The sequence below is a fragment of the Meriones unguiculatus genome, chromosome 8 (genome assembly GCF_030254825.1).
Source record: "Meriones unguiculatus strain TT.TT164.6M chromosome 8, Bangor_MerUng_6.1, whole genome shotgun sequence".
NCBI lineage: Eukaryota > Metazoa > Chordata > Mammalia > Rodentia > Muridae > Meriones > Meriones unguiculatus.
In genome coordinates this window covers 102142004-102169956 of record NC_083356.1, presented here as the reverse complement: position 1 = coordinate 102169956, position 27953 = coordinate 102142004, and the positions used below count along the sequence as shown (strand labels likewise).

The 27953-nt window shown below is 39.6% G+C and overlaps 1 protein-coding gene across 4 annotated transcripts in view; it reads left to right on the top strand.

The window, feature by feature from the left end:
- The first annotated feature begins 11950 nt into the window (after positions 1–11950).
- Fap (fibroblast activation protein alpha) overlaps positions 11951–27953 on the top strand; it is a 71718-nt gene continuing 55715 nt past the window's right edge. For 2 of the 4 annotated variants that reach the window (XM_021637085.2, XM_060390269.1), the window contains exons 1-2: positions 11956–12175; positions 12502–12586. In XM_021637085.2, the coding sequence (XP_021492760.1) occupies positions 12170–12175; positions 12502–12586 (91 nt within the window). In that variant the 5' untranslated portion in view covers positions 11956–12169. Of the gene's footprint in view, positions 12176–12501; positions 12587–27953 lie in introns of those variants that run through there. The other 2 variants (XR_009593864.1, XM_060390270.1) reach the window with 2 other exon arrangements.

The window sequence follows — 27953 nt, the reverse complement described above, 5'->3', positions numbered from 1 at the left end:
TGGCAGTGGGAATGGAAGGAAAGAGTGGTTATGGATGCTTCCGTAATAAAATCACTAGCTAAGGAAAATACTGCTGGCATGAAATTGATGGCAATATATGAAATAAATACAAAAGGGCAGCACGGTTGGCGACAGAAACAAATACAAGTAATTTATTTGCATTACCTTATTTTTGCCCTAAACATGACTCATAGTTCTGTTTGGCTGTCATCTGCTGCCACGTGTCCTCGTGTTGCTAGCATATGGAATCACTATTGCATTGCACCCGAGAACTTGTTCAAAGGAGCTACAGCTGTTTCCTAGTCTAGGCACACTGATGCCTAGCTTATGGTACATGCAATTCTCCTGCCTTAAGGAAAAGGTTTAAAGTGAGTCAGAATCTCAGTTATTTGTCAATGAGGCCAACCCTCTGGCTTCCCAAGGACTCTGCTTCTCTGGAAGAGCAGCCAGTGAGTATTGGCTACTGCCTGTGTCCATTTCCAATCTAGCAACATAAGGAGCTGCAGGTTCCTGCCGTTGTGTATAAAGCAGAAAGGAAGCGATCTGCAAGGCAGGAAGAGACCCCTTCACCCAGAACCCAGTCACGCCCATACTGTGGTCTTTGACCTATAGCCTCCAGAATCATGCATGGGTTCAGGGACACATTCCTGTCACTTAGGGTACCCAATATGTAGTATTTCGCTATGGCGGCAGAAGCTGACTAATGCAGTCTCTCAACAGCCAAGCAAAGAGTTTGTGGCTAACATTCCAAAACACCAGAAATAAGTTTCTGGGTATCTTTAAAGGATTTTTGTTGTTGCTTTGTTTTATATATATATATATATATATATATATATATATATATATATATATATATATATATACCGTAAACTGTAGCCTGAGAAAATGATAGTGTTATAACTTTCAGATCCTTTTCGGGCTAAAGATGCAGTTTGGTGGTAAGATACTTGCTCAGAAATACTCATAGATGTGACTTTACCATTTAGTCCGTACTTCCTTTCTTCCTCAATTAACTTTTCTTCTTTGCCAGTGGTGATTCCATAGCTATTTTAAAGTGAGATCAGCTCTAACCAGTAAAGAAAACTACCTTTATTTTGCTTAAGTTCCTATAACACTTTACGTGTCCCTTTGTGACTGAATGTCCTCTAGTTCATTTCTAAGTTATCTTCTCTGTGTCTGTCTCCCTCATGGCTTTAGCAGAGCAAGGGGAAGAGTATTAGAAAGTGTACAATGTGTAAGCATTGTCATCAAACTAGACAGTGAATGGAAAAAAAAAAGATACTTGCTCAGCATTCAGGAGATCCTTTTTTTTTTTTTATCTCCCCCTCCTCCTTTAAAGGAGGGAAGAGGGAGAGAGAGAAGGAAGAGAAAACCCCTAGATCAAATTTATGATTTTTCTAATAGCCACATTTTAAAGTTAAATAGAGAAAATTTTAAAAACTTGCTTGTTGAACTCATGGAGACTGAAGAGTCCACCCTCTAACTAGACATGACTCCTAGCAGAGGGAGGGGAACACCAACCCACTCACAAAAACTTTGACACAAAATTTATCTCGCTTACAAGATATGCAGGGATAAAAATTAGAACAGAGATTGAGAGAAGGTCCAACCAATGCCTGGCCCAACCTGAGACCCATCCCGTAGGAGAGAGCCAACTCCTGACACTATTAAGGATACTCTGCAATGCTTGCAGGTGGGAGCCTAGCATAGGTGTTCCCTGTGATGCTCCACCCAGCAGCAGACTGAAACAGATGCTGAGACTCACAGCCAAACATAGGGCAGAGTGCAGGAGAACCTTGTGGAATAATGGGAGGAAGGATAAAAGGACCTGGCAGGGAAACCAGCTCCACAAGAAGAGCAACAGAGCCAACTTACCAGGGCCCAGAGGGGCTTGCAGAGGATGAAGCACCAACCAAGGACAATTCACAGGCCGGAGCTGGGCCCCCTACACAGATGTAGCCAATGGGCAGCTCAGGCTGCACGTGCATTCTCTAGTAAGAGGAGCGGGGGCTGTCTGTAACATGGACTCTATTGCCTGCTTTTTGATCACTTCCCTCTATTAGGACTGTTTCACCAGGCCACAGGGAAAGAGGATATGTCAGGGTAGGTTGCACGGGGGCTCCCTTTATCTGGGAAGTAGGGGAGGGGGAATAAGAGAAATGGGGAGAAGTGTGGGGCTAGAAGGAGAGGATGGGGTCTACGATTGGGATGTTGAGTGAGTAAATAAATAAATTTTTAAAAGAGAGAGAATATTGCCTTTCTCTGCATCCAAGGCAGGAGTATAAGCAGTGTGGAGCTGGGGGAGCAAAGAGCTAGGCTTCTCATCTTTGAATCCTGTACCTAAACTTCCTTACATGAAGGCAAAAACCACATTTCCTTCTGACCCTTTCTCTTCATGTTCCTTCACTTTTATTCCCTTTCTTTTTCTACATATTAACTTATTTAAAGGCCAAACTAGCAACGGAAGAGAAAGTATGTTCAAAGCACGCATTAGCATTATTGGGCTGGAGTGTGAGACAGTGACCACCAGACTAACTGGTCCTTAACATTGTTGTGTGGTCGTTATTCTTCATTTAACTTGACAGGATTTAGTGTTGCCTGACGAGTGCGCTGTGGGTTGTGTTTCTGAGAGGACATCCTGAGAGTTTTGACTGACGAGGGAGGGGAAACCCACCACAAATGTAGGCAGCACTGTCCCACGAACCAGGTGAGGACTGCTTAAAAAATATAAAAAGGAGACAGAAACCTGAGCACTAGCATTCCTCTCTACCCGCTTCCTAAAGAGGGACACAAGATGTTCACCTCCGTCATGCTCTGGCCACCATGCCTTCTATGTGTGGTGGACTGTACCCCCTCTTAAATTATTAGACAAAATAATCAGTCTGGAAGAGGAGCTATAGGGAAAGGAAGCGCGAGTTGTATGGGAGTTTGAGCAGGAGGGAGAAAAACCCAAACCCTCCTCAGCCATTGGTTCCTGGTGCCCCCCCCCCAGGCTCTTCGGAGCTCTGAGGTGCCCTTTGCAACACAACACCAGCTTGGCATGGTGCCACCAAGTCATCTATGCAATCTCGGTAAATCACTCGCTAAAGCTCATCCCCCAGTTCTGCAGTGTTAGTAGGCTAAAGGTTTCCCAGGTTTCTACACTTCTAAATTCAATCAAATAGTTGTTTTATGAATTAAATGATGTTCTAGTACAATTGCACATCTTTAAAGATCTCAGTTGCTAGAACCACTGTATTGTTGGTTAGATTGTTCATTTATTGAAATTTCACTAATTAAAATGTCATAGGAAAGTGACACACGGAATTAGGTTAATTCTCACTTCACTAATCCATAAAAGAGATACTTCCAATAAATAGCTGGTAAGCTTTCCTCGGCTCTGGGGGAAGGGGACGGGGGGAACAAATAGCTGCAGTAAAGTCTCCTCTTACTAATGCTCCACTTGTATTCTAAGCCATGCAACCCATGTAAAAGACACCCTGATGCAGTAGCACAGGATTACATGACCATTGTGTGACAACAATGGCTCATATCTGATTGCATCTCAGAAACAAACTTGACCATTTACTAACCATTGCCGGAAGCACCCCTCCCCTTCAGGGTGTCAAAGCAGGCCCCACCAAGAGCAAGAGCAGAGCTCCCGCCTCTCTGCTTTCCTTCCCTCGTGTATTCGGCCACAAGTATTTATTAAGTATATATTTTAAGCCAGGCACTGTCCCTAAGCATGTAAGTAAAATACATATCTGCCTGACGGAGCCATGTAGGGGAAAGAGCCAAAAAGCCATAAAGAGATTAAATGAGAATGTTACAGGATGTTGGAAAGTGATTAGCTCTACGGAGGCCAGGAAGAGTGAGAAGAAGTAGATGGTGAAAAAAAGTCAGTTTTGTTTTTATTTCCTTGTTTATTTATTTACTTATTTTATTGCAGCACGGAGGATTGAACCAGGGCCTCGGGTGTGAGGCAAGCACACTTCCACTAAGCTGTGCTCCAACCCCCAAGAGAGGCCAATTACATTACATTTTATTTAGTTTTAGTTGTTTATTCAGTTATTTTATCATGATCATTATCATGATTATTTGGGGTATTTTCTTGGAAGGGGGAATATTTGTTTGCTTAATGTTTTAAATATAGTTTTCCTCTGTAATTCACTTTGGCCTGGCACGTCCTAGGTAGCCCAAGCTGGCCTCAATCTGGTAATATTTCTGCTCCTGACTTCTTTCCCAGTGCTAAGGCCAGACTATCTCATCCAGCAAGGAGGATTGACTTTTTAAATTTATTTTTTATTTTATATTCACTTTACATCTCTATTATAGCCACCTCCCTTGTATCCTCCTGGTCCCACTCTCTGGGATAATCATACTACAATCCACAGACTTAAAGAAGCTAAATCAGAAGGACCCTAGGGAGGATGCTTACTTCTCATTCAGAAGGGCAAAGAGAATAGAAACCAGAAGCAGTTGGAGAAAGGAGGCAGGGTGGGAGCCTACCATACATATCCTCTGAAGGGCTGATTTAAAACGGGTAATAAAACATCATTAAATAGAAAACATTTAGGCAAGAGCTTTAGCTCATTTACTGTTTCCTTATCCATAAATTTTATATCCCCATTTTTCTCTTTTTCTTTCCTGAAGTCTACTGAACATTGAAAAACTATTTGTATGTAATTTAAGATCTGGATCATTTGATTTTTTTTCTTAACAGCCTAGACTTCTTGAAACCTTTTCTTTTGACTCTTAGTCTAATTTTTTATTCTATGTCACTTATCTTTATCATACTATCTGTTGTGTAGTATCTACCAGAGAAGACTGTTTGGACATGGGTTTGAGCCAGTAGAACAGTGGTTCTCAAAAGGTAGGTCAAAACCCCATTGGGGATTGCATATCAGTTATTCTGCACGTCAGATATTTACATTATGATTCATCACAGTAGCCAAATTACAGTTACGTAGTAACAACAAAATAGTTTTATGATTGGGGTCATCAAAACACGAGGAACTGAATTACAACATCACAGCATGAGGAAAGTTGAGAACCACTGTGAAAGTCTTTATTAACTGGCTGGATAGTCACCAGTGTAGCAAGGTGCCTTTCTCCAGGTGAGCTTTTAAGCATAAAAAATATACTCTGGGTTGACATAGTTAAGACGAACAGTTAGCCAGAAGCAGACTTTCAACACCTAAAAGCAAGGTTAGTTTTTTCAGAGGCTTTCCCAGAACTATGGACGTTAATGGATGGTCTTTGTTTTGTTGTTGATTTGGGCAGGTGATGTTTTCTATAGGCTGAGTTTTACACCCTGAATGGCACTTCCATCTTTAAGCCAGTTGTGCTAAGGTCTAGGGACCTACTAAGTCCTAGGGTTCTGTTAAACTATCCATTTTTGCTATGTTTAGATAGCAACAGGCATAGATAGATGTCAGATGGATAGATAGGTAGATGTATGATAGATATAAAGATAATAAATAGGTAAATAAAGAGGATAATTTTATAAATACATGGATACTAGGTAGAGAAAAGAAAGATGATGAATAGATGGATAAATTATAGGTGATTGGTAGGTAGATAAATAGATGACTGAAGATAGATACATAGATAGATAGATAGATAGATAGATAGATAGATAGATAGATAGATAGATAGATAGATAGATAGATAGATAGATAGATAGATAGATAGATAGGCAGGCAGGCAGATAGATAGATAGATAGATAGATAGATAGATAGATAGATAGATAGATAGATAGATAGATAGATGATATATTTGTTCTTCCTTTGATTTTTTTGGTCTTTTCAGAGGACTCTCGCCTGCATTGTTAGGACTGGTTTTTATTGTGGTTGTTCACACTATGTTTTCATCTGCTAAACTTCTGAAGGAACTGAGAAGTAATATTTCCCCAGCTATTCAGACATCCCTTAGAGCAATTCCACCAAAACTCAAAATTATCCTTCATGAAGGTTTTTATAATCTTCTTTTAAATGTATTTTCTCATAGCCTTGCATATAACTGATGGCAATGATTGGGCTTAAGACAACAGAAGATTCAACAAGGTTTCACACACAAAAAGAAAAATGTTTTTAAAAAATGTTTGCTCCAATTCCTACGATTCTCAGAGTTGTTTGTTGTTGTTTTCCTCGCCTTTGGATATTCTTTCCTACTTACTCAACATTGTTTTATTGATTCTTTTTTCTTTCATGCTTTAGAGTTTTAATTTGCCTTGTTTTGATGAAATTATCTCTTTTAACCTGTGAAATGTTGGTTTAGAGTAGATATGAAAATAAGAATGAAATACCCTAATATGGAGGTGGCAGATGTAAGGACACAGATGAACTCATGAAGCTGAAGGATGGGGTGGCTTTGGTGTGCTTCTGTCTTGATATTCCTCAGTAACACCTTGATATCATTTAAAAGTAAATTGACGTTTGGCCTGACATCAGTACTGGGCTATAGATTCCTCTGCAAACAAAGGCAAAATATCCATATATTCGTGTCCAACTGGTGTACTTTTCGGCTCCCTCTTGCCCTCTGTTGTGAATTCCAGGTCAGCTGTGGTGTTCCCCATGTCTTCCAAGCAAATCAGTCTCTTTTCAAGTGTGTCTCTGATGGACATTTAGATAGACAAACATACAATGATACCTTATCCACTTTCTTCACTGCTACTTGCCTGACCTCCATCCCTTCATTCCATAGTATCATATGCTAATGAAAAACACCAATGCAGATGTTCCGTTTGCCAATTTGGACACCCATTTCTCCAACACTTGTGTAAAGAATTTGCAATGTGACTCAAAACAACTCTCCTCTGCCTCCAATTATTGGCAATATTTTGTCTCTTACCCACTCATTTCTTTTGAGTGTACCCTTCTTCCTGTCAGCAAGGACCTATTTCTTAACTGAAACCTACTGCTGTTCAGTGAAAGCTCTTTCCTTCCCATTTGATCACATTAGGACGTGTACTTTTTCAGTGACTAAAAAGGTTCAGTTTACTAACTCATCCAAAGTCTTCCTTCAGTTTTATTCATCTCCAAGTTCTAGTCTTATCCATACAACCTAGTCATGTGCCTCAAATGTTCTCCATCCACAACCTTGGCAAGGATCAGTCAAACTGTGTCATAGACTCATTGAGTGTGTGTTCTATCTACGCCATTGAAAGGCTGTGTAACTCTGGAAAGTTGCTTACGTTTCCCATGCTTCCCTGCTCTCACTTGTAAAATGAGGACTATAAAGGCAGTCCATTCTGTGGATGAACTGAGACGTTAACTGTAACATGCTTATAAAAATGTCTGGCTCAGGAAAGTAGTTAGTGGACATTGACTACTAATTGTGGTATTCTCTAACTTCCCTAACCAGTGCAATGATACATTTTATGAGCAAAGGCATAAAATTATACTGTTTGATTAATCACACCATTGATGAACCACTTAAAGGAGATATACTTCAAGTATCACTGAAGATGTGATGGTGAATTCCTGAAGTCGCAGCTTTTTCAGGAAGCAGAATCATAAGTATCGGGCATTTGAGGCTAGCCTGAGCTATACCCTGAATTTCAAACTGGAACACACACACACACAGACACACACACACACAAATTTCATTGAAGCGTTGATTGATCTTACAAGTCTTTGTGTCCACAGTTTAGACGGAAATAGATTGTTTATTTTCTTTGTAATTCTGATTTGATAGATAACTCCTTCTGAGTCCAGAACTCATTCTCATTGTGATAGGACAATGAACCACTGGCATTTAATTATGACATTTGTGAAGGTGGTGGGTACCAATTATAAACTGAGAGACATATTTCTTCATATTCTCCTTTATATCAAAATCATAATTTTAGAGATTAGATTAGATTTTAAAAGTAGTTTAAGCGAGATCCTCTCCCATCGACACGATGTCACACCTCTTCTTCCAGATCAATAACTATGTGACAGCTATTATATGCTCTCAAGATGTCAGGACACATTCTTGCTTGGATCTGAGAAGTCTCTTTGATGATAATCTGACAAATTCCTTAAATTGCTCACATATTTGAAGAGAAATCTTATAGCGCCCCATAAAATACATACTTCTCTGATTACTAGACTCCATTTCTCACAAAGCTCTGCCCATCTTAACGCTGAGGCCATGGTCTTTGTCGAGTGAGATTTTGTACTTTGGGAAATGCGCAAGGGTGGCGCAGACCAAGAGTGTGGGGATTGGCTATGCTTTAGTTTTAAGGATACACTCATATTCCCGAGGTGTGTCCCAAAAGAAAAGTGATGTGATGATTATTAATGTAATTAATCATTATTGCTTTAGAAGCAACCTAAGTAGTTACCAGAAATAATCAACGTAATCATTTCCGACTGGGCCCTGTTCGAATCATGGGCAGCTTACCCAATTTTTATCTGGATTATATTTTCTAATCCGTAAATGAGTTTGGACACAGGTAAAGTGAAATTACATATTGAAGCTCTGTGATTAGAACAGGGAAGAAATGTTCATGATAGTTTAAGGTCCAAGGGTCAAGCTTTTGGGAGCTCTTAGGCTTCTTTATTCTTTGCTGAGGACTAACCCTAGAGACTTGGACTAGATGCTATACTTGGATTATTCTGGCTAAGCGTGCTACCGCTGAGCATCAATAGCTTTGAGGCTTTTTGAGAACAAATTCTTAATTGAAAGAGTGTACAATCAAGGTTTCTAGTATAGCTTCGAGTATAGTTTCTAGTATAGTATAGTAGCCCTTTGCCTCTTACAATTGATTCATTAAAGTGACATCACTGTTTTGTTTAATAAACTAACCTTTCATTTTCCCACTGCCAGGTCAAAAAAAAAAAAAAAAAAAAAGAATATCGTCTTTAGTTACGTTTTCAGAATGATTCTATTTTTCTCTACACTCTCAAAAATGTGTTTTCCAGGGAAACATGGATATCTGTGTTGATCATCTTCCATCATTTTCATTAACTGAGACAAATAGTTTAGAGGAGGAAAGGTCTATTTTGAGTCACACTCTCAGCCTGTGGTCTGGTGGCTCTAAGTTTTCTGTCTGTGGCAGGCAAAGCAAAAGGGCGGTACTGTAAACTTCTCATAGCGCCTGGGAGGCAAAAGGGGACAGGAATGGGCCAAGGTCACCTGTATAATCCCAGTGTGCTAGCATCTTCCATTCAGTTTAAGCTTCTAGAGTTTCCAACACTTTCCCTGAGTTCCAGCACCTAGGGACCAACCTTTCAGTATAAGAGTCCCTAGAGCCTCCAAACAGAGTCCTTTTGGAAAACAACCGGTGTCTGTTAGTAAATAGCTCTAGAAAGATCTTTTCATAGCCTCGAGATGTAGTCTTGCCCGTTTACCCAACATGCTTACCAGAATGTCATCATATTTCAAACTAAGCCTTACGTGGCCCCTGTCAGGAATGAGACGACTCATAGCCTCTATCACCCTAACTTCTGCCTTTAATTTTTTAATGGATCAATGTCCTTCTGTCTGTTTCTGTATACTTTCAACAGACCCAAAGTCTCTCCATGAGAAAAGTTTCCATGCTGACAAATAGCACAATTTTATTTTAGGATGACACACATCTGTTATGTGTTCCTTCTGTCCCCTCTCATAGGTCCATAGGACCAATCAGGGTTCTCCTACAGAACACAACTCCATCCCGAAATACTCCACCAGAGGAACAAAAAGGAAAAAAGAAGTGGAGACTGACCTTCCACACCTGTATGGAAGGATGAGAAAAGAGACCCTCTCTCTGGATTTTTATCTTCCAAAAATTATCAACAAGAACTGATTGGCTAGTAACTGAGTGAATATAATTTACACTGTAGGGTCACTCTCCTTAGCAGAAATATAAGAACAAAATACTTATCAAGAGTATTTTTATTTTGACTCCCAAAGAGAAAAAAAAGGTAAAGCTATTGAAATGGGTGAATATCCAAATATTTTGGAGACCTTTGCTTAGATACAGGCTAGATCACATATCCATCTGCAACTCTGTTATAAGAAATATACCCCTAACTTATAAAATTATATGCAAGAACCCTTCTTCATTTCTGGACTCAGTCACATTCTCCTGAAAACAGTCCAAACAGTTAAGAATTTTCTAGATGTTATTGTTCCATTCAACCATCTTTCTAAGCAAAACACAAACAAAAAATATACTGTTTATTCATCCCTATAATTTCCTCACATACTAACACTTTCAACTTTAATGTTGCTTCTTAAGGTGTCCCAATTTCTGCATAAAGCCTGTCAAATGAGTCTTTGAGAACGCCTCCTCTCATCTCCAGAGTCCTAAGTGGTATTCATCTCAGTCACGTGACACTGTTCTTAATTGCTAAAGCCAGCAGTGTGCATTTTAATTATACCTTAATCAGTCACTGCATTTAGTTTCTGTCCAGAAAAGGTCTTGAGAATCAAGCACTACAAGATGCTTGTTGACTTTTTGGGGCTTGGCAGGCTGGCACAGAACTTCTGAGAAAGTGCTATGTGGAGTTTCCAAAGAAAGCAAGCAGCCTGAGAAGATTCTTGATGGCAGTTCATGTGCTGGGACCAGGCTGATGATTCTATCTCAGATTGAAGCCTCACAATCAGGACACATGGAGATGTCTGTCTGTGCATGGCACACCTATGATTACTCCCGGTGACTGCTTCAATTTGTAAAGCTTGAGCTCACGAACTGCCAAGGGAGTGGGACTCATCCCAGAGCCACTGTGGGCTGTGAGTATATTTCTCTGCCAGTAATGCTAATGACTCACTTTCCTCACCAGAACTTTCCGAAGGCTGGAATTTGGGGACCGCTGTCTGGAGAACGGCTGAGAGGAAGTTCTCCAGTGACTGTTCTGGTTTATGGTGGAGAAAGCTTCCTGTGGTAGCCAGACCAGTCAACTAAAGCAAACAGTAACATATTACAGCGATGTTTCCTCATTACTTTGCATAAACAGTTCATGAAAGATTAGCATGAGGTTTTAGCACAGTCAGGCGAAAGCTATTACAAATTTCTGAAGAAAGCTATGAGTGGAAAAACTGGCGATACCATATTTTAGCAACTGTATCCGTGTGGAAACTGAGAATCTGCCCTAGTAAGTTGCGCTGGTCCAGAGAGATGGTCCTAAAATTTTGTGTGGTATGTGTGTGTGTGGTGGTGGCGGTGGTGGTGGTGTGTGTGTGTGTGTGTGTGTGTGTGCGTGTGTGGTATGAATTCAATCAGTCATTCTACTGATCTGCCAAGATGACCGATCACTTTGGAATATGTGGACTTAGCCAAGATGAAGTACACATGACTACTCTTTTCACTTGCCTTTTTGAATTTTATTTTAAGGTCTTTATAATTACTAAATGTTCTCCTTTCTCAGAAGATATTCTGAGAGCAAAGCAAAAAATATCACTCTTGTAAAGCCATTTCCATTCTTCCAAAGGTCTGCTGGTAAATTATTCCCACTGATCTTTCCATCCTTCTAGCCTGTGCAAACACACCTAACCCATACTACATTTCAACAGATGGCGCTTCATTTCTTTAAAGGAAAGCAGCCGTGGGCTTAGACAGTTGAATTTTTAAACTTCTGTATTTACTGAAAGTGCATATGGTGCTATATGGACAAAGAAATTGTGCTGAAAGAAAAACATTTCTGCCTGCAGCACCTCATAGGTTCTGAGGAGAAGTGTGCAGACAGGCAATGTACTTCTCACAAAGCCAGATGTGGCTCCAATGTTCTTCCCTTCCTGAAAATTAGCCATGTATAATGCACTATCACAAAGTTTCTTTATTTGAAATTCCTCCCTTCAGCTGCAAATAGGAGGAGTGTAGAAAAGATTGTTTCCAAAGTGACTCGCGTGATTTCTAGGAGAAAACGAAACATAAATCTGAACCAAAAAGAAAAAAAAAGTGAAATAAAACAACCTCTGTGTGACAACATAAGCAGATGTTGGTGTAGAATTTACAAGGATGAGAAGGCTATAAAGCCTCCCTTTAGCCACTCATGGTTCATTTAAAGGCCAAGAACGCCCCCCAAATCTGCTTCTAATTTTACAGAAATCTTTCGAAATTTGGCACGGTAGTCAAAAGTTCTTGGAAGGGGGGGGGCAGGCAGGACTTCAGCTTCCAACTGGAAGACAGACTTGCTTCTTTTCAACGGTTTCCACAGATGCAGTGACCCACGCTGTGCAGTGAGAGTCAGCTAACTTTCGAAAACATCTGGAAAAATGAAGGTTAGTGTGTACCGTCTTGGGGACTACTCCAGAGCAGAGGCTGCCTGGGCTGGGTATTTTTAGAGTTTTCTGTTCGTCAGAGAAGGTGAGGACTGGTGTGTGAGTATCTCTTTCTGGTGTGTATTGGGATTGAAAAGGGGCTCTAAATATACCATAGAAACATTTGTCTTAGCAGAGCTGGAAAGGTTCCAGCAATTACCGCCAGATCAGTGGAACACAATCAAAAGCTTTGTGGGGAAGGAGAAGTAGGATCTAGGGCTAGACAAAAACCTTACCATTTCTTAGGAGGAGCTAAGCCCATGCCTAATTTTCTTTATTCTATGTAGACATGGCTGAAAACTGTCTTGGGAGCGGCCACCTTGGCTGCATTTGCTTTACTGGTGATATGCATTGTCTTACGTCCCTCGAGAGGTAAGCAATTTTCTGATTCACTCAGTCTGCCTGCCTAGCGTAGCCTGGAAAATGCACCAATGTGTGAACGCAAATGGATGAACATTTCCTGAGTGCCTGTTATTTCTAAGAAGATGTATAAGTTCACAGTTATGTTGTGTGCAAGACCAGAAATACTGGAGATTTAAGGGTAGGAAGAGATTTACAGTGTTATTTCAGAAAAAAATAACTGCATCACTCCCACCAACCCCAAAAATACATGCAGAAGACAAGCTTTGATAGGCCTTTAAGACAATATTTTTAACTAGCATTGTTTTCTATTACTAGATTTGCCTGGTGGCAAGTAAAAATAATGAGTAAGAATAGAAAAGTTAAAAAAAGACTCTATGGAGGCTTTGAAATCACTAAATAGTGCTTCCAAAAATTTAAGGAAGACATTCAGAATAGAAATCTCAGGAATAACCATATAGAAAAAGTAAAATTCTTGTTCTATATGCAGTAGCAATTAGCCATTAAATTAGAAGGGTTGTCATAGTTAAGCAAGCATTATTAAGACAAATCTGTTGGGTTTTCTTGTTTGCTTTGTTTTTGTTTTTTGGGGTCCTGTACAGAAAGGCATAGGCTGGCAATGATGTCCCTTGACTGAGACCTGAAAGATGTTATGCACTGGTTTTGAAACTAGTTTTAATTGTAATATTACCAATTGGTAACAAATTAAAACTTTGTTATTGTGAAAATTCTTACAAATAGCAACTTGAGCTTCTAGAGCAGAAACATGCAACAATAACAGATCCTGTACCGTAGGATCTGGGGAACAGCAAATGTTTAAAGTTGAGAAGAGCCAGGAAATATCTGTGGTTAAAAGTGAACTGACACTAACCAGGGGTTAATGGCACACCATCTGCCGAAGAACATTCGAGTCCTGAATTATCTGCTGCTTTTAAAAACTGAAGCATGCATAAGGTGGAAGGGTTCAAAATGTTCGTGGGACTCTCACAGAATTGGAAAGTAAATAGGCTAAGCTGATGAAGACAGTGTCCCTGTGGCTGCACTTTTAGCTTAGCTTGCATTTCCATTCCCTGCAGCACAAAATTTTTCCTGGGCTATTGAGATCTATAGCCCTATTTTTTTTTTTTTCAAAATAAATTCAAGTACAAATTGATTTTAAGCCAGCTGATCACCTCAGTGTTTTAAAGGACATATTTCCTTCCACACAGAGCTCCTAAGTGCTAGGCCAGGGCACTAACTTTTTTAATCCAACCTATTAAAAATTATCCTCTAACATTTACAGGCACTCACCAGAGTATGAAAGGGATATTCTATGCTCTCAATAATTAAAATAATCAACAGTTTTTGGAACAAAAGTATATGGACTTTGTTAAGAGAACCTTTTTGTGTCCACAAGTGTTGCTCTTTGAACTTTGAAGTATATTTCCACTGAGAAGTATATTATCCATTGCAAACAGCATGTAAGGATAGATATTTGTGTCTATACTTACATTTATAGATATAGACATTTGTGTAATTACACATAATCCCAATCTTTATCTTCTTTCCAAGTTTTTTATGAATAGCACACTCAAAAATATGTTATAAACTATATATAACATGAAAGTCCTGTGTTTTTTTTATAAAAGATTTCTATTTTCAGTGGAAAAGATAATTCTCTAAGTAATTTCCTTCTATTGTGAAATAATCAAATTAACCTCAAGATAAAATTATTGTATTCATTTATTTCTAATGCAGAAGTAAAAAAAAAATGCTTAGAACTACTTTTTGGTTTATAAACTCATTGTCTTTTTTTACTTAATAACATCTCAAAATGTCACCTGGACAGTATGTGAGTCAGACTAATCATTTCCTACTTCCCCAGCAGGTCTGGGGTCTGGTGTGGTGTCCTTCTTTTTGACCTCCCTTCTTTTTTCTCACACCCCACACCTTTACCATGTCCAGCCTATCTATCAGGCCCCAGCCTTCCTCCCATTTCTCCAGGGCCCAAGCCTAAGAGAATAGAATCTGAGGTGGGAAGTCAGAGGGAAAGAGGAAGGAGTAGGAAAGGAACAGAAAAGAGAAGGACAAGTTAAACCAGCCTCTAAACCTGCTTCATCGGAAAAGCCACCACGACAACACATTTGCCTTCTGTGCCTTTGGTTTCCTAGCCCAATGTCACAGAAGTCAGGAGATACCCATCCATTCCATCATTTATACACTAACGTGCTAGGTCCCCTAAGTGCCTCCTATCAGGTTACTGTTGCTGAAGTTACAAACTTCGGTGGTCTCATTTATCCTAAGTCAGGCAAACACGGAATAATTCTTCACTCTGCACACCCCAAAACACATGGCCACCTCACCACGACAGAGGAAGACTTCTGTCGCTTGGCACAGGTATAAGTGAAATAAATAGAGTTGGGGCGTAAGGGGCTCTGCCTTCTAGGCTGGAAGTCCACAAAGGATCATCTTCCACCTTAGAGAAGTTTTGGCCCTCTGGAATAAGTGGGAATGTGTTGGTGAATGAGAAGGCTCTGCTTCACTCACTTACGTATTAAAAACAAATGCTACCACTCTTTCTGAAACTCCCCAAATATTTAATTTTAATTTTAATTTAAACTGAAGACACAGGCAGCATTTCTATTCCTGCAGTCCCATGGGACCCTTGGCTTCTGCCCCTTCACTCTCTTTCTTTTCCTGCCTCCATTTCTTCTCTCTCTTGAAGATATTCTTCCTTGGCATCATCCTTATTCCAGTATGAAGATGCAAGTAGGTAAAAAGTCAACAAATTACTCCTGTTTCCCTTCATCTACACTGATGACAATCACACCAACTTTCTTGCTTCAAAAGATGCACAAAGATGATAAAAACCAGAGCCAGAATTAGAAAGCTGCAAAGGTCTTAGAATTTCAAAAAAATCTCTATTGCCTTCTTTGAGTCATGATTTACATTTTCTGAATTTTATCCTTTCCTCCTCCAGTTTTTTTTTTGATAGTACAGTACCCTATGCAGTGATACACAACCACTCAAAAAGTGTTAGCTCTGAGTTTCACATGTATTTATTTATTTTACATGTGTGTCTTTATGTGTACGTATGTGGGCATGGTTGTATGGAGGTCAGAGGACAACTTGCTCTATGTGGTCCTCTCCTTCTACCACATGGGTTCCTGAGACCAAACTCAAGCTGTCAGGCTTGGTGGTAATCACCTTGACCTGCTGAGACACCTTTATCTACTATCTCAACTATGATATTTTTTAAATTTCAAACTTTTTGTCATGTGATAGATACTTTTAAAATTTGAAAAAAAAAATTTGTCTGCAGCTCTATTTTCTTTTCCATCCTAACATGTGTGACAAAAGATGATTCATAGGCTTTACTGCTTTGTATATTTATTTTTTAAAACTTTTTCTTCTTAATTCTGATGCTGGTAACTTTTATCCTTGAGTGTTATCCCTACTCCTGTACTCCACCTGCTTGGACCCAAACGACGAATATTTTAGAAACTTCTGTGTGCGGTAGTTTTAAAATGAAAAAGGAAATGTAGACGGATAAAGGGTGTTGGGGATGTGAGTGAGAGGAAGCGAAAGCAGCCACACCATGCGGAGAATACAGATCTCCTTGGAGTGTGACCCTGGCGGTTCCCGATGAAACGGGATGCTGTTGCTTGAAGGTTGAACCACCGAAACATCCTTTTACCTGCCTTTACGCTCTCTTCTTCCATTGGTTATTGCTGTCAATTCGGCCTAATACGTTTTATAGAAATTTGTATTGGGGCCAATTTTAGTCAGATTTCATGTAAAAATTAAGACAGGCTTTTTTTTTTTTTTTTTTTTTTTTTTTTTTTACAAATGCACAAGTTTTTGTTACAACAGCTTCCTGCTTCTTCTCTGGTCCAAAAGTCGTTTCTTCTGGCCGCCAGCACAACAGAACTTTATTTTCTCACAGTTCTGGGGTCTAGAAGTCTAAAACGAAAGCGCCAACTTATTTTGTTTCTGCAGACTTCCTTTGCCTGTATACAGGCCGCTGTATCCTTTCTGGAACTTTCTCTTACGTATGTTTGTCCCTGGCGCGGCTTCCTTTTCTTATAATGAGACCAATCCTCCTGGATGAGACCTCTGCATTTATGATGTTACATAACTTTAATTGCATCCTTAAAGGACTTATTTCTAAATACAATCACATTGGAGTTGCTCTTCAACTTACGACCTTTTTTAACATTTTTATTAATATTTGTATTTATTTATTTTTATTTATTTATTTGTGTGTGTGTGTGTGTGTGTGTGTGTGTGTGTGTGTGTGTGCGTGCGCATGCGCACGCGCACCTGTGCACATTCACATGCCAAGGTGCCTGTGTGGAGCTCAGAATACAACTTCCAGGTCTTGATTGTTTCTTATTTCCTCTATGTGGATCCCATGATAGAACTCAGGTCATCAAATCGAGGCAAGCGCCTTTATTTCTGAGCCATCTCACTAGCCTTCAGTTTGTCACTTTTTAGGGGACATAATTCCATCTATAATAAGATGACAAGAGTGATATGTAACGCTTTCTTTGAGATGATCTGTGAACTAGGACTTTAGAAACAGAAAGGGTAAAAGCTCACGACAAGCCCTCATTATAGACAGAAATCAGTCACAGGTCCCTGACTCAGGGATGCTTTTAGAAAGTTCATGAAACCAGAAAGTACTGTGAATCCAGAACTATTTCAATGAATTAGCAAAGAAAATATAACTAAACGTAGAGAAAGATATTATATGAACCTGTATCACTATTAACATTTTTTACTCATTAAGAATAGCTACTCATACCTTATACAATGTATATTGGAAGTTTTTTTTAATTCATAAATAATTTAAATAGAATAGAGATTAATATAGTGTAAGAAGGCAAACCATTTCAATACTTACTTTTAGGCAGACATATTTTTATTACGGTAACTGTAACAGTTATAACTCAGCAATTACTTTTTGTAAAAATAAATTTGGTGAAATGCGACCATTTTGAGAGGGATGTAGATATTTTTAAGATTTGTCCAGTATTAACCTTTACAAGTGTAAAACAAACTCTCAATATTTCTAAAGAGTTTTAAGCTTATTTATTCACTGTTATTTTGAAGGAAATATGGGAGAAAACCTGAAAGGTTAAGGGAATGAACCAGAAAGGTCATGAGCACAAAAGAGCTTCTGAGTGGAATATAACTAAATCAAATTTGTAGATTACATTTCTCTAATTGTTCCTCCAACATAGAAAATGAATCTTAACAAACTCCCTTTGAGCATTGCCAAATTCTCAATTGTTATGAAATAGTAAAAAGCTTTAGATAATTCTGTAATCCAAAAAAGTTTACCCGTCTCAGATTTACAAAGAAAATTGTGCTACACCTTTCACAGGGCCATCTAACCACAGATGCACCTTGAGAAAAAGCACAAAACAGGCTCTAAAGTTCATGTTGAGGACATGAAAAGCCAAGCCTGGTTTCTTTTGTTTAAAACAAAAAAGGTATAACTGAGACTTAAGTGTGGCAGAAATCAACAAGGTTGGTATAGAGTGAAACGGTCTCTTTATAGACGAGACATGAAGTACAAAATCTCCCCTTTCCTTCACACCCATAATACTCAAAGAAAAGAGTGTGTTACTTATCTTTATATCCTCTCGAATTTATTGAAATGCTGTACCAAGCCGAGTGAGGTGGTGCACGCCTGTAATCTCAGCACTCAAGGAGGCAGATGCAGGCAGATCTCTGTGAGTTCGGGGTCAGCCTAGTCTACGAAGCAAGTCCAGGACAGCCAAGGGTACACAGAGAAACCCTGTCTCAAACAAAACAAAACAAATAAACAAACAAAAAACCCAAAAATACGCCAAAAAAGCCAACCAATGACACCCCCCCCAAAATGTAGCAAAATAGAGTAACTTATAACCTTTATTCACCTTTATTCTTACTAACAGTGATTTTATGCAAGCCATAGTTTTATATTTGGCAGAAAAGTCAACGTGCTGAGTACTTTTAAAAGAAGCAGATCAAAACACTCACATAGCCAAAACCAAAACCAAGCAATACAAACATCCAGGCAAGTTAGATGAGACAAGTTCTTCCAACAATTTTAGACACTAACTCACTCATCCCAAAATAAATAGAAAACTGAGGTAATACTCTAATTCCTAAAGAGAGTAATTGAGATCTGGTGTGGGTCATCCCAGGACTCAGGCCAGAGAGTCCAGGTTCTGAGTCTGAAGTCTGCAGAACCTGCCTGTGCTGTAAGCCGTGAGCTTGCCTCTAAAATGTAAAGAAAAAGAGATCGAGTTAGTACTTTTAACGATTCCCCCAATGCTAAGCCCAGATGACTTCAACACACAGAGAGTGACTTCCCAACTCATTCTAGTGTTGTCTGATATTAAAACAAGCAAAACAAAAGAAGATAAGAATAAAGTCATTATGCTTGATGACTATAAATCTTAAAATTCTCAACAAATTATTGTAGTAAAACAAATTCAGTGATATTTTAAAAGATTGTGCATCAGAACCATGGGATTTCTCCCAAGAATATAAGGTTGTTTTTAGATATGTTAGATGAATGCAATAAGCCTTCTTAAATGGAAAAAAAGAGCAAAAACCCACATTATCATTTATACAGTGCAGAGAAATTAGTTGAGAAAATCTTGACAATTTTCACAATAAAAGTATGCATGAGAACAAGGTATTTGGTTGCACATACCTGCGATTGAAGCACTGGGAACACAGAGGCAGAAGGATAGCTGAAGGTTTGAGGCTAGCCTGGTCTATTTAACCAGTTCCATGCCAGCCATGTAGGAGACCCACTCTCAAAACCCAGAACAAGAAAACAACAACAAAATCAATAGGTAAGTATATATTTAGGAAGGGGACTTTTTAGATTGGTTCTCATAATGTAGTGTTGAGAGTCCAGCAAAAACCCTCTGCATGTGGGAGAGGTGGAGAATTTGACAGCTGCTGAGTCAACAAGGCTAGATGCTTCAGGACACCGACCAGATTCCTGTAGAACTGTCGGTGTTCAAACCATTGTTGGAAGGCTGAAAAGGTTGGGTTCAGAAACAGCCTAGGATGGTAATGACAGTGGCAACCATATAACAGATGAGGTCATTAGCAAGTGGACAGGCAACAGGGAGTGCTACTGTTGCCTCAGGCTTCTTTATGCATGGGCCACCCTAGAAAGTGATGGTGGCTATTCCAGGAGATTTTTCCTCCTCAGTTAATCCTTCTGATAAACACCATCACAGACATGCCCAGAAGCATTCTCTTTGTTTATTCCAGATCCAATCAAATTCTACAGCCATGTGTGTGTGTGTGTGTGTGTATGCAGTAAACATTCCAGAAAAAGCAAAAAATAAATGAAAAATTATTCCAAGTACAGTGATTAGAAAATAATATTTTTACATGGCAAAAAAATCTCTAAATATGTCTAAAGATTGACACATTTATTCATATTTATTTATATATTTATAAATATTATTTATATTTAGTATTTATTTATAATCTGCATAGTTTTAACAGAAATTGATAAGTAATCCTCAAATCCATAAAATGGCTGAACATTACTGGAAAATAAATCAGGGGAACTTGTATTTCATAAATCAGAAATTACTACAAGAACTGTGCAATCAAGACATCGCACTAGGAGCACAGAAGAAGGTGTATGTGTCTATAGGATAACATAGTACAGACATAAAGCTTCATGATGGAAGATGGCTCAGCAGGTAGAAGCCCTTACCATGAAGCCTGACAACCTGCATTTGGTACCCTGATGAAAACAGGATGCTACACATCTGTAATCCCCTCACTCCTGCAAGGAGACGGGAGAATCATCTGAGAGCTTACTGGCCAGCTATCCTGCTGCAGAACAGACAAGAGAAACTACCCCAGCAAAGTAGAATTCAAGAGCTGACTCTCAAAAGTTCTCTGACCTCTACAAACACATCATGACAACACCCCCTCCCATGCACACACAAATAACTAAAGGAAATAAATAATGAAAGGAATAAAGGAAATAAACAAAAGAAATAAACAAAAGAAATAACTTTCTTTCTTTTTCTAAAAAAGTATTGCAGTAATGGTTAATTAATTTTTATAGCTACCTTGACAATTAATTTTTATAGCTACCTTGACAAATGAGGTTTGTGAAATATCAGAAAATTCAGCTAGAGCAATTAGATGTAAACATGAAAAAGAATGGTTCTTGCCCTCACACCCTGCAAAAAATTAATTCAAAGTGGACCAAAGATCTAAGTAGAAGACCAACATGTTCAAACTCTTATCACCCAGGCAAAACCTCTAAGACCTTGGGCAGAGTGATAATTTCTAAACTATGACCAATTATATAAAGCGTAAAAAGACAAAATAGGTAAAGTGAAACTTTTCCCAAGTTAACACTATTAACTTGCTGAGAACAACATTATGAGAGTGAAAAGGCTGCTCACAAAATGGGAAGAAATATTTGTGAAGAGTGTATCCAACAAGCCAGCTGAGCTCGGAGTATCTAAAGACTCTAACAACTCATAGTAAGGAGGGGAATCAACGGACGTCTGTCTGACGGGAAGATAAAGAAAATTAGTAAGCGCCTACCAAGCATGTGAACGGCGTGCGACATCCATGCATCATTAGGAAACTTCAAATCAAAACCACAAGAAAATGGCGAAAGGGAAGCGGCAGGGAAGTAACATATCCACTGAAGTGAGGTGCAGGCAGGGCGTGGAGAAAGGCGGCCAGAACACAGGGAGACAACGCAGATGGAGTTTCCAGGTCTGACTTCAGACACACACCAAGTAAAAAGGGGAGATGAAGAATTTCTCCCAATCACTTCAGTGGAGGAATGTGTAGAAGCCAGGTAGTGCCGCTTATTGGGGGGAATCTGTATAGAAAGCAGGAGAACTGTTTGATTTTATTTATTCATTCTTTCCTTTTTCTGTTTTCTTGTTTCTTCCTCATCTTCTCTTTCTTCTCCTCCCCCCTCTCTCTCTCCATCTCTCTCTCTCTCTCTCTCTCTCTCTGTGTGTGTGTGTGTGTGTGTAAATTGTTCTGCACCTTTAGCTATCCTGATTCTGAAATATATGTGGAGATGTTAAAAAGTTTTACACACAGGTCTGGACTGTGTCGAAGTGGGGTTCAAGTTTGGGACTGGCCCTAGTGGCGTGTCCCTAAAAATGTGTACTATACTCAAAAGGGAAATGACTTCAGAAAGTGGCCCTTTCGCAGGTTGTGGGCAGTGGCAACAAAGGAGCTACATCACAGTTTCAGACGGAGTTAGAAGGAAACGCTCCACCAAAGAAGACTGGGTCTTAAAAATAGACAAGGATGGTTTCTGTGTTTCTAAATCCCCACAAGGCTCTTGCACACCTGCTCTTGTGCTTCATGCTGACCATGTCCTCTCCTCTTACAAAGTTTACAATGGGAAAGTTTGACACTTCTCTGGATGACTTGTTATTCAGTATGGTTGCCACCTTCTGAGAGGAAGAGCGATCCCCCCTCCTTAACCCAACAGTCAGTGCTCTAAACTACTAAGCTCTTTGTCCACAACCAACTCAGACTTCTTCATTTTCTTTTCATCTATGTTTTGGAGCATAATTGTTCTATCTCTTGCGTGCTTTTGGTTCTAACTTTTATATTTGTTGCTGTTTTATTACAAGTGTGCTTCCATGTGAAACTATCATGGTAAAATCCTTAGCCTCTGTAATCAGATGGATTTAATGTACAAGTTTGCAATACGTCAAGCATGTATGCACTTGGCCTCTCTAGTTTCCATTCCCTAACTGGGAAATAGTGTTCACAACAGTATGCTTCTCAGCACAGCACTGTGAGGACGTAAGAGGCACACGTGTGAGAGTGCTTGCAAACTTGTAAAGACTTAGTAAGTTGTAACACATCCTGTTCCTGACAGAAAATTTCTTCAGACTCTTTTCCTCCCAAAGTTCTCGGTCTTGACTCATGTTGGATTTTTAAATAGGTTTAAGTACATTTTTTCACTCAGCTATTTCCTGCTTGTGTTCCTTGTGGACTTACTCCAGAAACAAGCATGACCCAGTGTGATGATTAGAATAGTGCCTCCTTTAAGACAGGCTCTTCACAAAGCTGGCTTGAGGGTGGGAACAGTGTTCTGGGGCCATTTGGCCTCCATGGAGTGGCCTTGTGGCATCAACACAAACTCATTTATGAAAATAAGAAAAGAGAGAGAGAGAGACCTGCTTGTCATCATGTGCCTGCTTAATACAACACACCTCTTCAAGTGTTTCCTGACAAAATGTTAGCATGAAGATTGGATGTTTCTGCTCTGGTAAATACTCTCAATCTTTTGGGACTAGTCAATTAAATGGCAGACACAGCCCCATAAAAACGCAAAGTTTTCAGAAAGAATTAGGACTACAGCGGCTCATTACTTGCTTGTGAATCATTTCATGATTTGTAATTTCTTAGACACATAATTGAGCTAGCATTCAGCTTTGCTTAATATGTTGAAAACTCAAATAATTAAAGCCTGGCTAATTAGGGTGTTTAAGTGTTGTATGAGTAACCATGCCAATGATGGGCCAAATTGAGTTTAAGGGCATAGCCAAGTGTTAAATGGGCAAGTGTCAGCTGTGTAGAGCAGGCAGATAAGCTTTGACAGTTACACTCTATTTCTTTTAAGTTATCAGAGTTTGGAATGGCAAACGAAAAGCCACCATTCTAAAATCATCCAATGATTACATTCCAGTGTCGATCTTTGTTTGGAAAAAAATGATTATAAAATCCATTTATGCATCCAAGAATTTGAATAATGAAATATTTTAATGCAATACTGATAAAACTTGTTTATTTTGTTTGATTGTTTTCATGTACATTTTATAGTGTTTTACTCACATACATGCACACCAAAACTAATGACCAGAGTTCTTTCTCTGTGATCTTATTTCTAATGGGGAGCAGAGTCAATCAGCTTGCCTTTTCTTCCCTTCTTTGGGATCAGTGAAGTGAGTGTGCCTGAAGGAAATGCCACTCTAGGCCACGCACAGGACCATCACACAGGAGTGTAAATGTTGAGAGAGATCATCCATCTTTCCTGAGAGCCATGATCTAGACTGGTAACAGCTATTCTCCATAATACACAGATTGCTAGAGCCTTAAAAGCTCCCAAGGATTCATAGTTAGGAAGCAGATCTAATGATGGGTGGAGAGATACTTTAAAGGAAGCAGATTTAATAAAGCAAGAATCATCCAGAAGCACAGAAGAGATTACCAACTGCCAGACCTCAGACACAGGCTTTGCTTCAGTAGCTTGAATTTGAGAAAAACTAAGAATCTTTATTTTTTTAATCGTGTCTGTTGGTTTGCTTGCTTCAAATTTTTCTGTTTACTTGCTTATTTTCACTTTTTAATTTTTAATGTTTTTTGTTTTTGTTTTTGTTTTTGTTTTTTTAGACAGGTTTTCATGCTGTAACCCAAGCTAGCCTGGAACTCACTTTCCAGCCCAAGCTAGCCACAAAGTCATAAAAATTTCTCTGCTGGAGCCTTCCTAGTGCTAGAATGATAGGAAGAAGTGGCTCTGCTGGGCTTTAGAAGCCTGTTTTCTTCATTGTAGCACTGAAGAATGTGAACTCCATGCCTTGTATGCCTTGTTCGTATTAGGCAAGTGTTCATTGTATGAGTTATTAGCCATGGCCCTTTCCTTTTCATTTTTCATTTTGACACAGTGTCTCACTAAGCTGCCTAAGCTGACCATGAACATATTTAGCAGCCTGTACAGGCCTTGAACTTTCTATCCTCTTACCTCAGCCTCCAGAATGGCTAGGGTTATAGAAGTGTGCCACCTGGCATAGAAATCTATCTTTTATATAGCACTCCATGTGGCTCCTGGGTTGATAATATATCATATTATATATTATAATATAGACCACAGCAAAGAAAATAAGGATGGGTATGTCTTTGAGGGAGAATTATCAAAAACAAGGTAATACAGTATCTGTAAACTTAGTGGGGTTTTTTTTCCATCCAAAGATATTTCTTCTGTTTCAGCTTTTTGTAGAAGTAAGAAAAATCAAACATGGCTTGTGGAACTCCTAACCAGACATGAAAAACACACATGTTCCATATGAGGTGGTGAGGCGGTACAGCTCCAGTGATAACTCTGTAGCACCAAGGACGGATGAGGTGACAAATGCTAGTGGATGCTGCAGGGCCCCACTGCTACGCTCATGATCTTTTGTTTTATTTCCACTCTAATGCAATTTGGTGTAACATCCTAGAGTAGAGATGCATTATCCCCTGAGGACAGATGACAGATCCCATCAGGAAAAGAGCACCCAATTTAAACTCTCCCTGTTCCGCCAGGGATGGAGGGAACCAGGCCCAGCCTAACGTCAACATAACTGCACTTTCCCATACTCTTAGCCCTATAAAGGTATCATGAGGTTAGAAATGACCTTCCTGTCTCAGTCCGAGCCATGAGCCTTATCCTGTGTCTGCACACATATGTTGGGCATCATGCTTGGCTGGAGGTAAGTACTGTTCTCAGTATGGCAATTAGTAATATGATTAATGCTATTTAAACACTTTACTGGTATTTTGAGCCATAATATGACATATGCTAAGTTCTCTAAATAGATTGTTGGCATTTATAACTACTATGTGCCTATATAAATAAATGACTAACTAGGAAATCATATGAAATATTCTATCAAGTACAGCCTTTCTGTATCCTGTAATTTAGAGATTTAAAAATAAAAGAAAAGAAAAAAAGCAAACCCTGGCCATTTTTTCTGAGAAATCCAGTAAATACCAGGTGACCAGCAATATGTGAAAGCGGAAATGACTAGGTGTTAAAAACGCTTTGGAAAATTGGCTATATGTGCAGTATTGGTACTAATTTTATTTACAGTCATAACTATGACATGCTAGTTAAGGAGCTAAACAATAGCCAAAGCAGTGCAAGAATAATGTGATGAATTGTGTTAATCTGGAATAAAAGTATGCTTTTGCTGTACTCACATAAGTCTCAACTAGATCTTCATCGATGGAACTGTAGCTTAGTTCATGTTCAACAATAACACACACACACACACACACACACACACCACAAAGCCCAGGGATCAAATTACATGGGAAGCAGTGATATAAATAATTTATTGAAGGACTGGTAGGATGGCTCAGTGGATAAGTTATCTGCTTTATAAAAACGAGGGCCAAAGTCTGGGTCCCTAGCACCCACATAAAGGCTGGGTAATGGTGACAAGCATTTTCAACCCCAGTGCTGTAGAGCGGAAGCAGGACACCGGGGAATTGACAGCCAGCCTAACCAGATCAGCAAGCTCCAGGTTCTCTGGGAAGCCATTTCTCATTAATTAAGACAAAGGATAAAGGAAAACACCAGCATTAGCTTCTGGCTTCTACTGTGTTCATGCACACACAGACACACCACACACACACACACACACACACACACAAAGAGGGGATGCATTATTTAAAGATTATTGCTGGGCTGAGGAGACAGTTAAACTTCTTGCTATGTAATTATGGAGATAGAGACCTGAGCTCAAGTCCTCAAACTTCACATTATAGATGCTGAGAATCACAGCCAACACTGGGCAAAGTGCAGGCAGTCTTGTGGAAGAGCTGACAGAAAGATAGAAGGACACAGAGGGGACAAGAACTCAACAAGAAGAAGACCAATAAAGTCAACTAACACGGCCCAGAGGGGCTTGTGGAGACTGAAACACCAGCCAAGGATCATGCACAGACTGGTCCCAGGACCCCGCCACAGGCGTAGCAAATAGGCAGCTCAGGCTCCATGTGGGTCCTCTAGAAAAGGGAACAGGGGCCGTGGACTCAGGTTGTATGCTTTTTGATCACTTCCCCTTGGCGGGGTTTGCACTCAGTCCTGAGACGTCTTTGAGGAGTTGATGTGCTGGGTGGGTTGAGGGAGTTCCTCTTTTCTGAGGAGTAGGACAGATGGAGAGGGAAGAGAGAGGAGGAAGGGGAAGAGGGAGTCAGGGTGGGATGGTGAAGAAAGGAGGGAGGGGTCTACGATCTGGATGTAAAGTGAATAAATAAATCAAAGGATTTCAACTTTCCCTCCCTTCTCTTATCCCAGTCCCTCCCTCTCCACAAGTCTCTGCTCTCATCCACCTCTCCTCCCCTTCTTCTCAGAAGGCCAGTAAAGGGCCTTCTTCCACAAGGGTCCACATCCTAAATGCTTTATAATCTCCCAAATAGTGCCATAGCTGAGGATCAAGTTGTCAAGTACTCGAGCCTTTTAGGGAACATCTTTCTTTTAAACCACCACAGCAAGCACACCCATGGTCATAATCAAATGTGTGGATGAAATGCACGTCCAGGAGAATAGTTTAAAATAGGCTAGGATGTTACTGTTCACGTAACAACTTAGCTGTTTTCAAGGCATGCATGAATTTTACCTCAAGGTGAATAAAGCAGACTGAGCCCCATATTTCCAAGTGTAGTCTAGTACTGCTGACTGGGATTGTCAGTGTTTTTCTAGCCAGATCCTTATTTTTAGGTGATCAAGCTAGGGCTCCAGAGATTCCCCAAAGCAATATAGGAATACGTATATACCCATCCGCTCATACTTACATTCCTCCATCCATTCTTCCTTTCATGTATACATTCATTCAGTGAGTGCTTATTAAATGTCTATGAATGTTAGACATGGCAAACAAAGTAAGGAAGAGTCTCCGGGCTTATCCTAATGGTCTGGAGTTGGACTGCATAGTATGGTAAGAGTTAGAGAGCAATTAATAAAATAGTAACACACGTGCATATAATTAATTTCTCTTAAAATAAAATGTCTCTTAAAATAAAATGGCACATGCTTTGTAATTTGTGGCAATGAAACCTGACTTGAAGGAGAGAGTCAGGAAGGGCTTCTCAGAAGTAAAAGACTAAAATTAAACACTGACACCTAAATGGGAATCTTGAGGCAAAGAGGGAGGGTGGAAAGAGACACAGAAGTCATGCAAAGGGACAGGGGTGTTGTGGTGGTTAAAATGAGAAGAGTTCTCCACGGTCGCCTGCATTTGAACACATGGTTCCCGGGTGGCGCTGTTTGAGGAAGTTTAGATGGTACAGCCTTGCTACGGAGATTTTGTCACTAGGGATGGGCTTTGAGATCAAAGCCTCAGGCCACTTCTAATTTGCTCTCTCTTCGTGTGTTCATTTAAAAAAAAATGTGAGGTTTCAGCTACCTGCTTCTGTTGCCATCCTGTAACTTGTTTCCATCTCTTCCTGCCACGATGGGCTCTTTTTTTTTCCCCCAGGAGTCATAAAACCAAATACTCTTCCTTAAATTGCCTTGGGCAGCGCAGTTTATCACAGCAACAGAAAAGTAACTAATGCAGGTGTTTATGGGCTAGAAATAAAGCCCAGTGTGTTTGGGGGTCAAGAA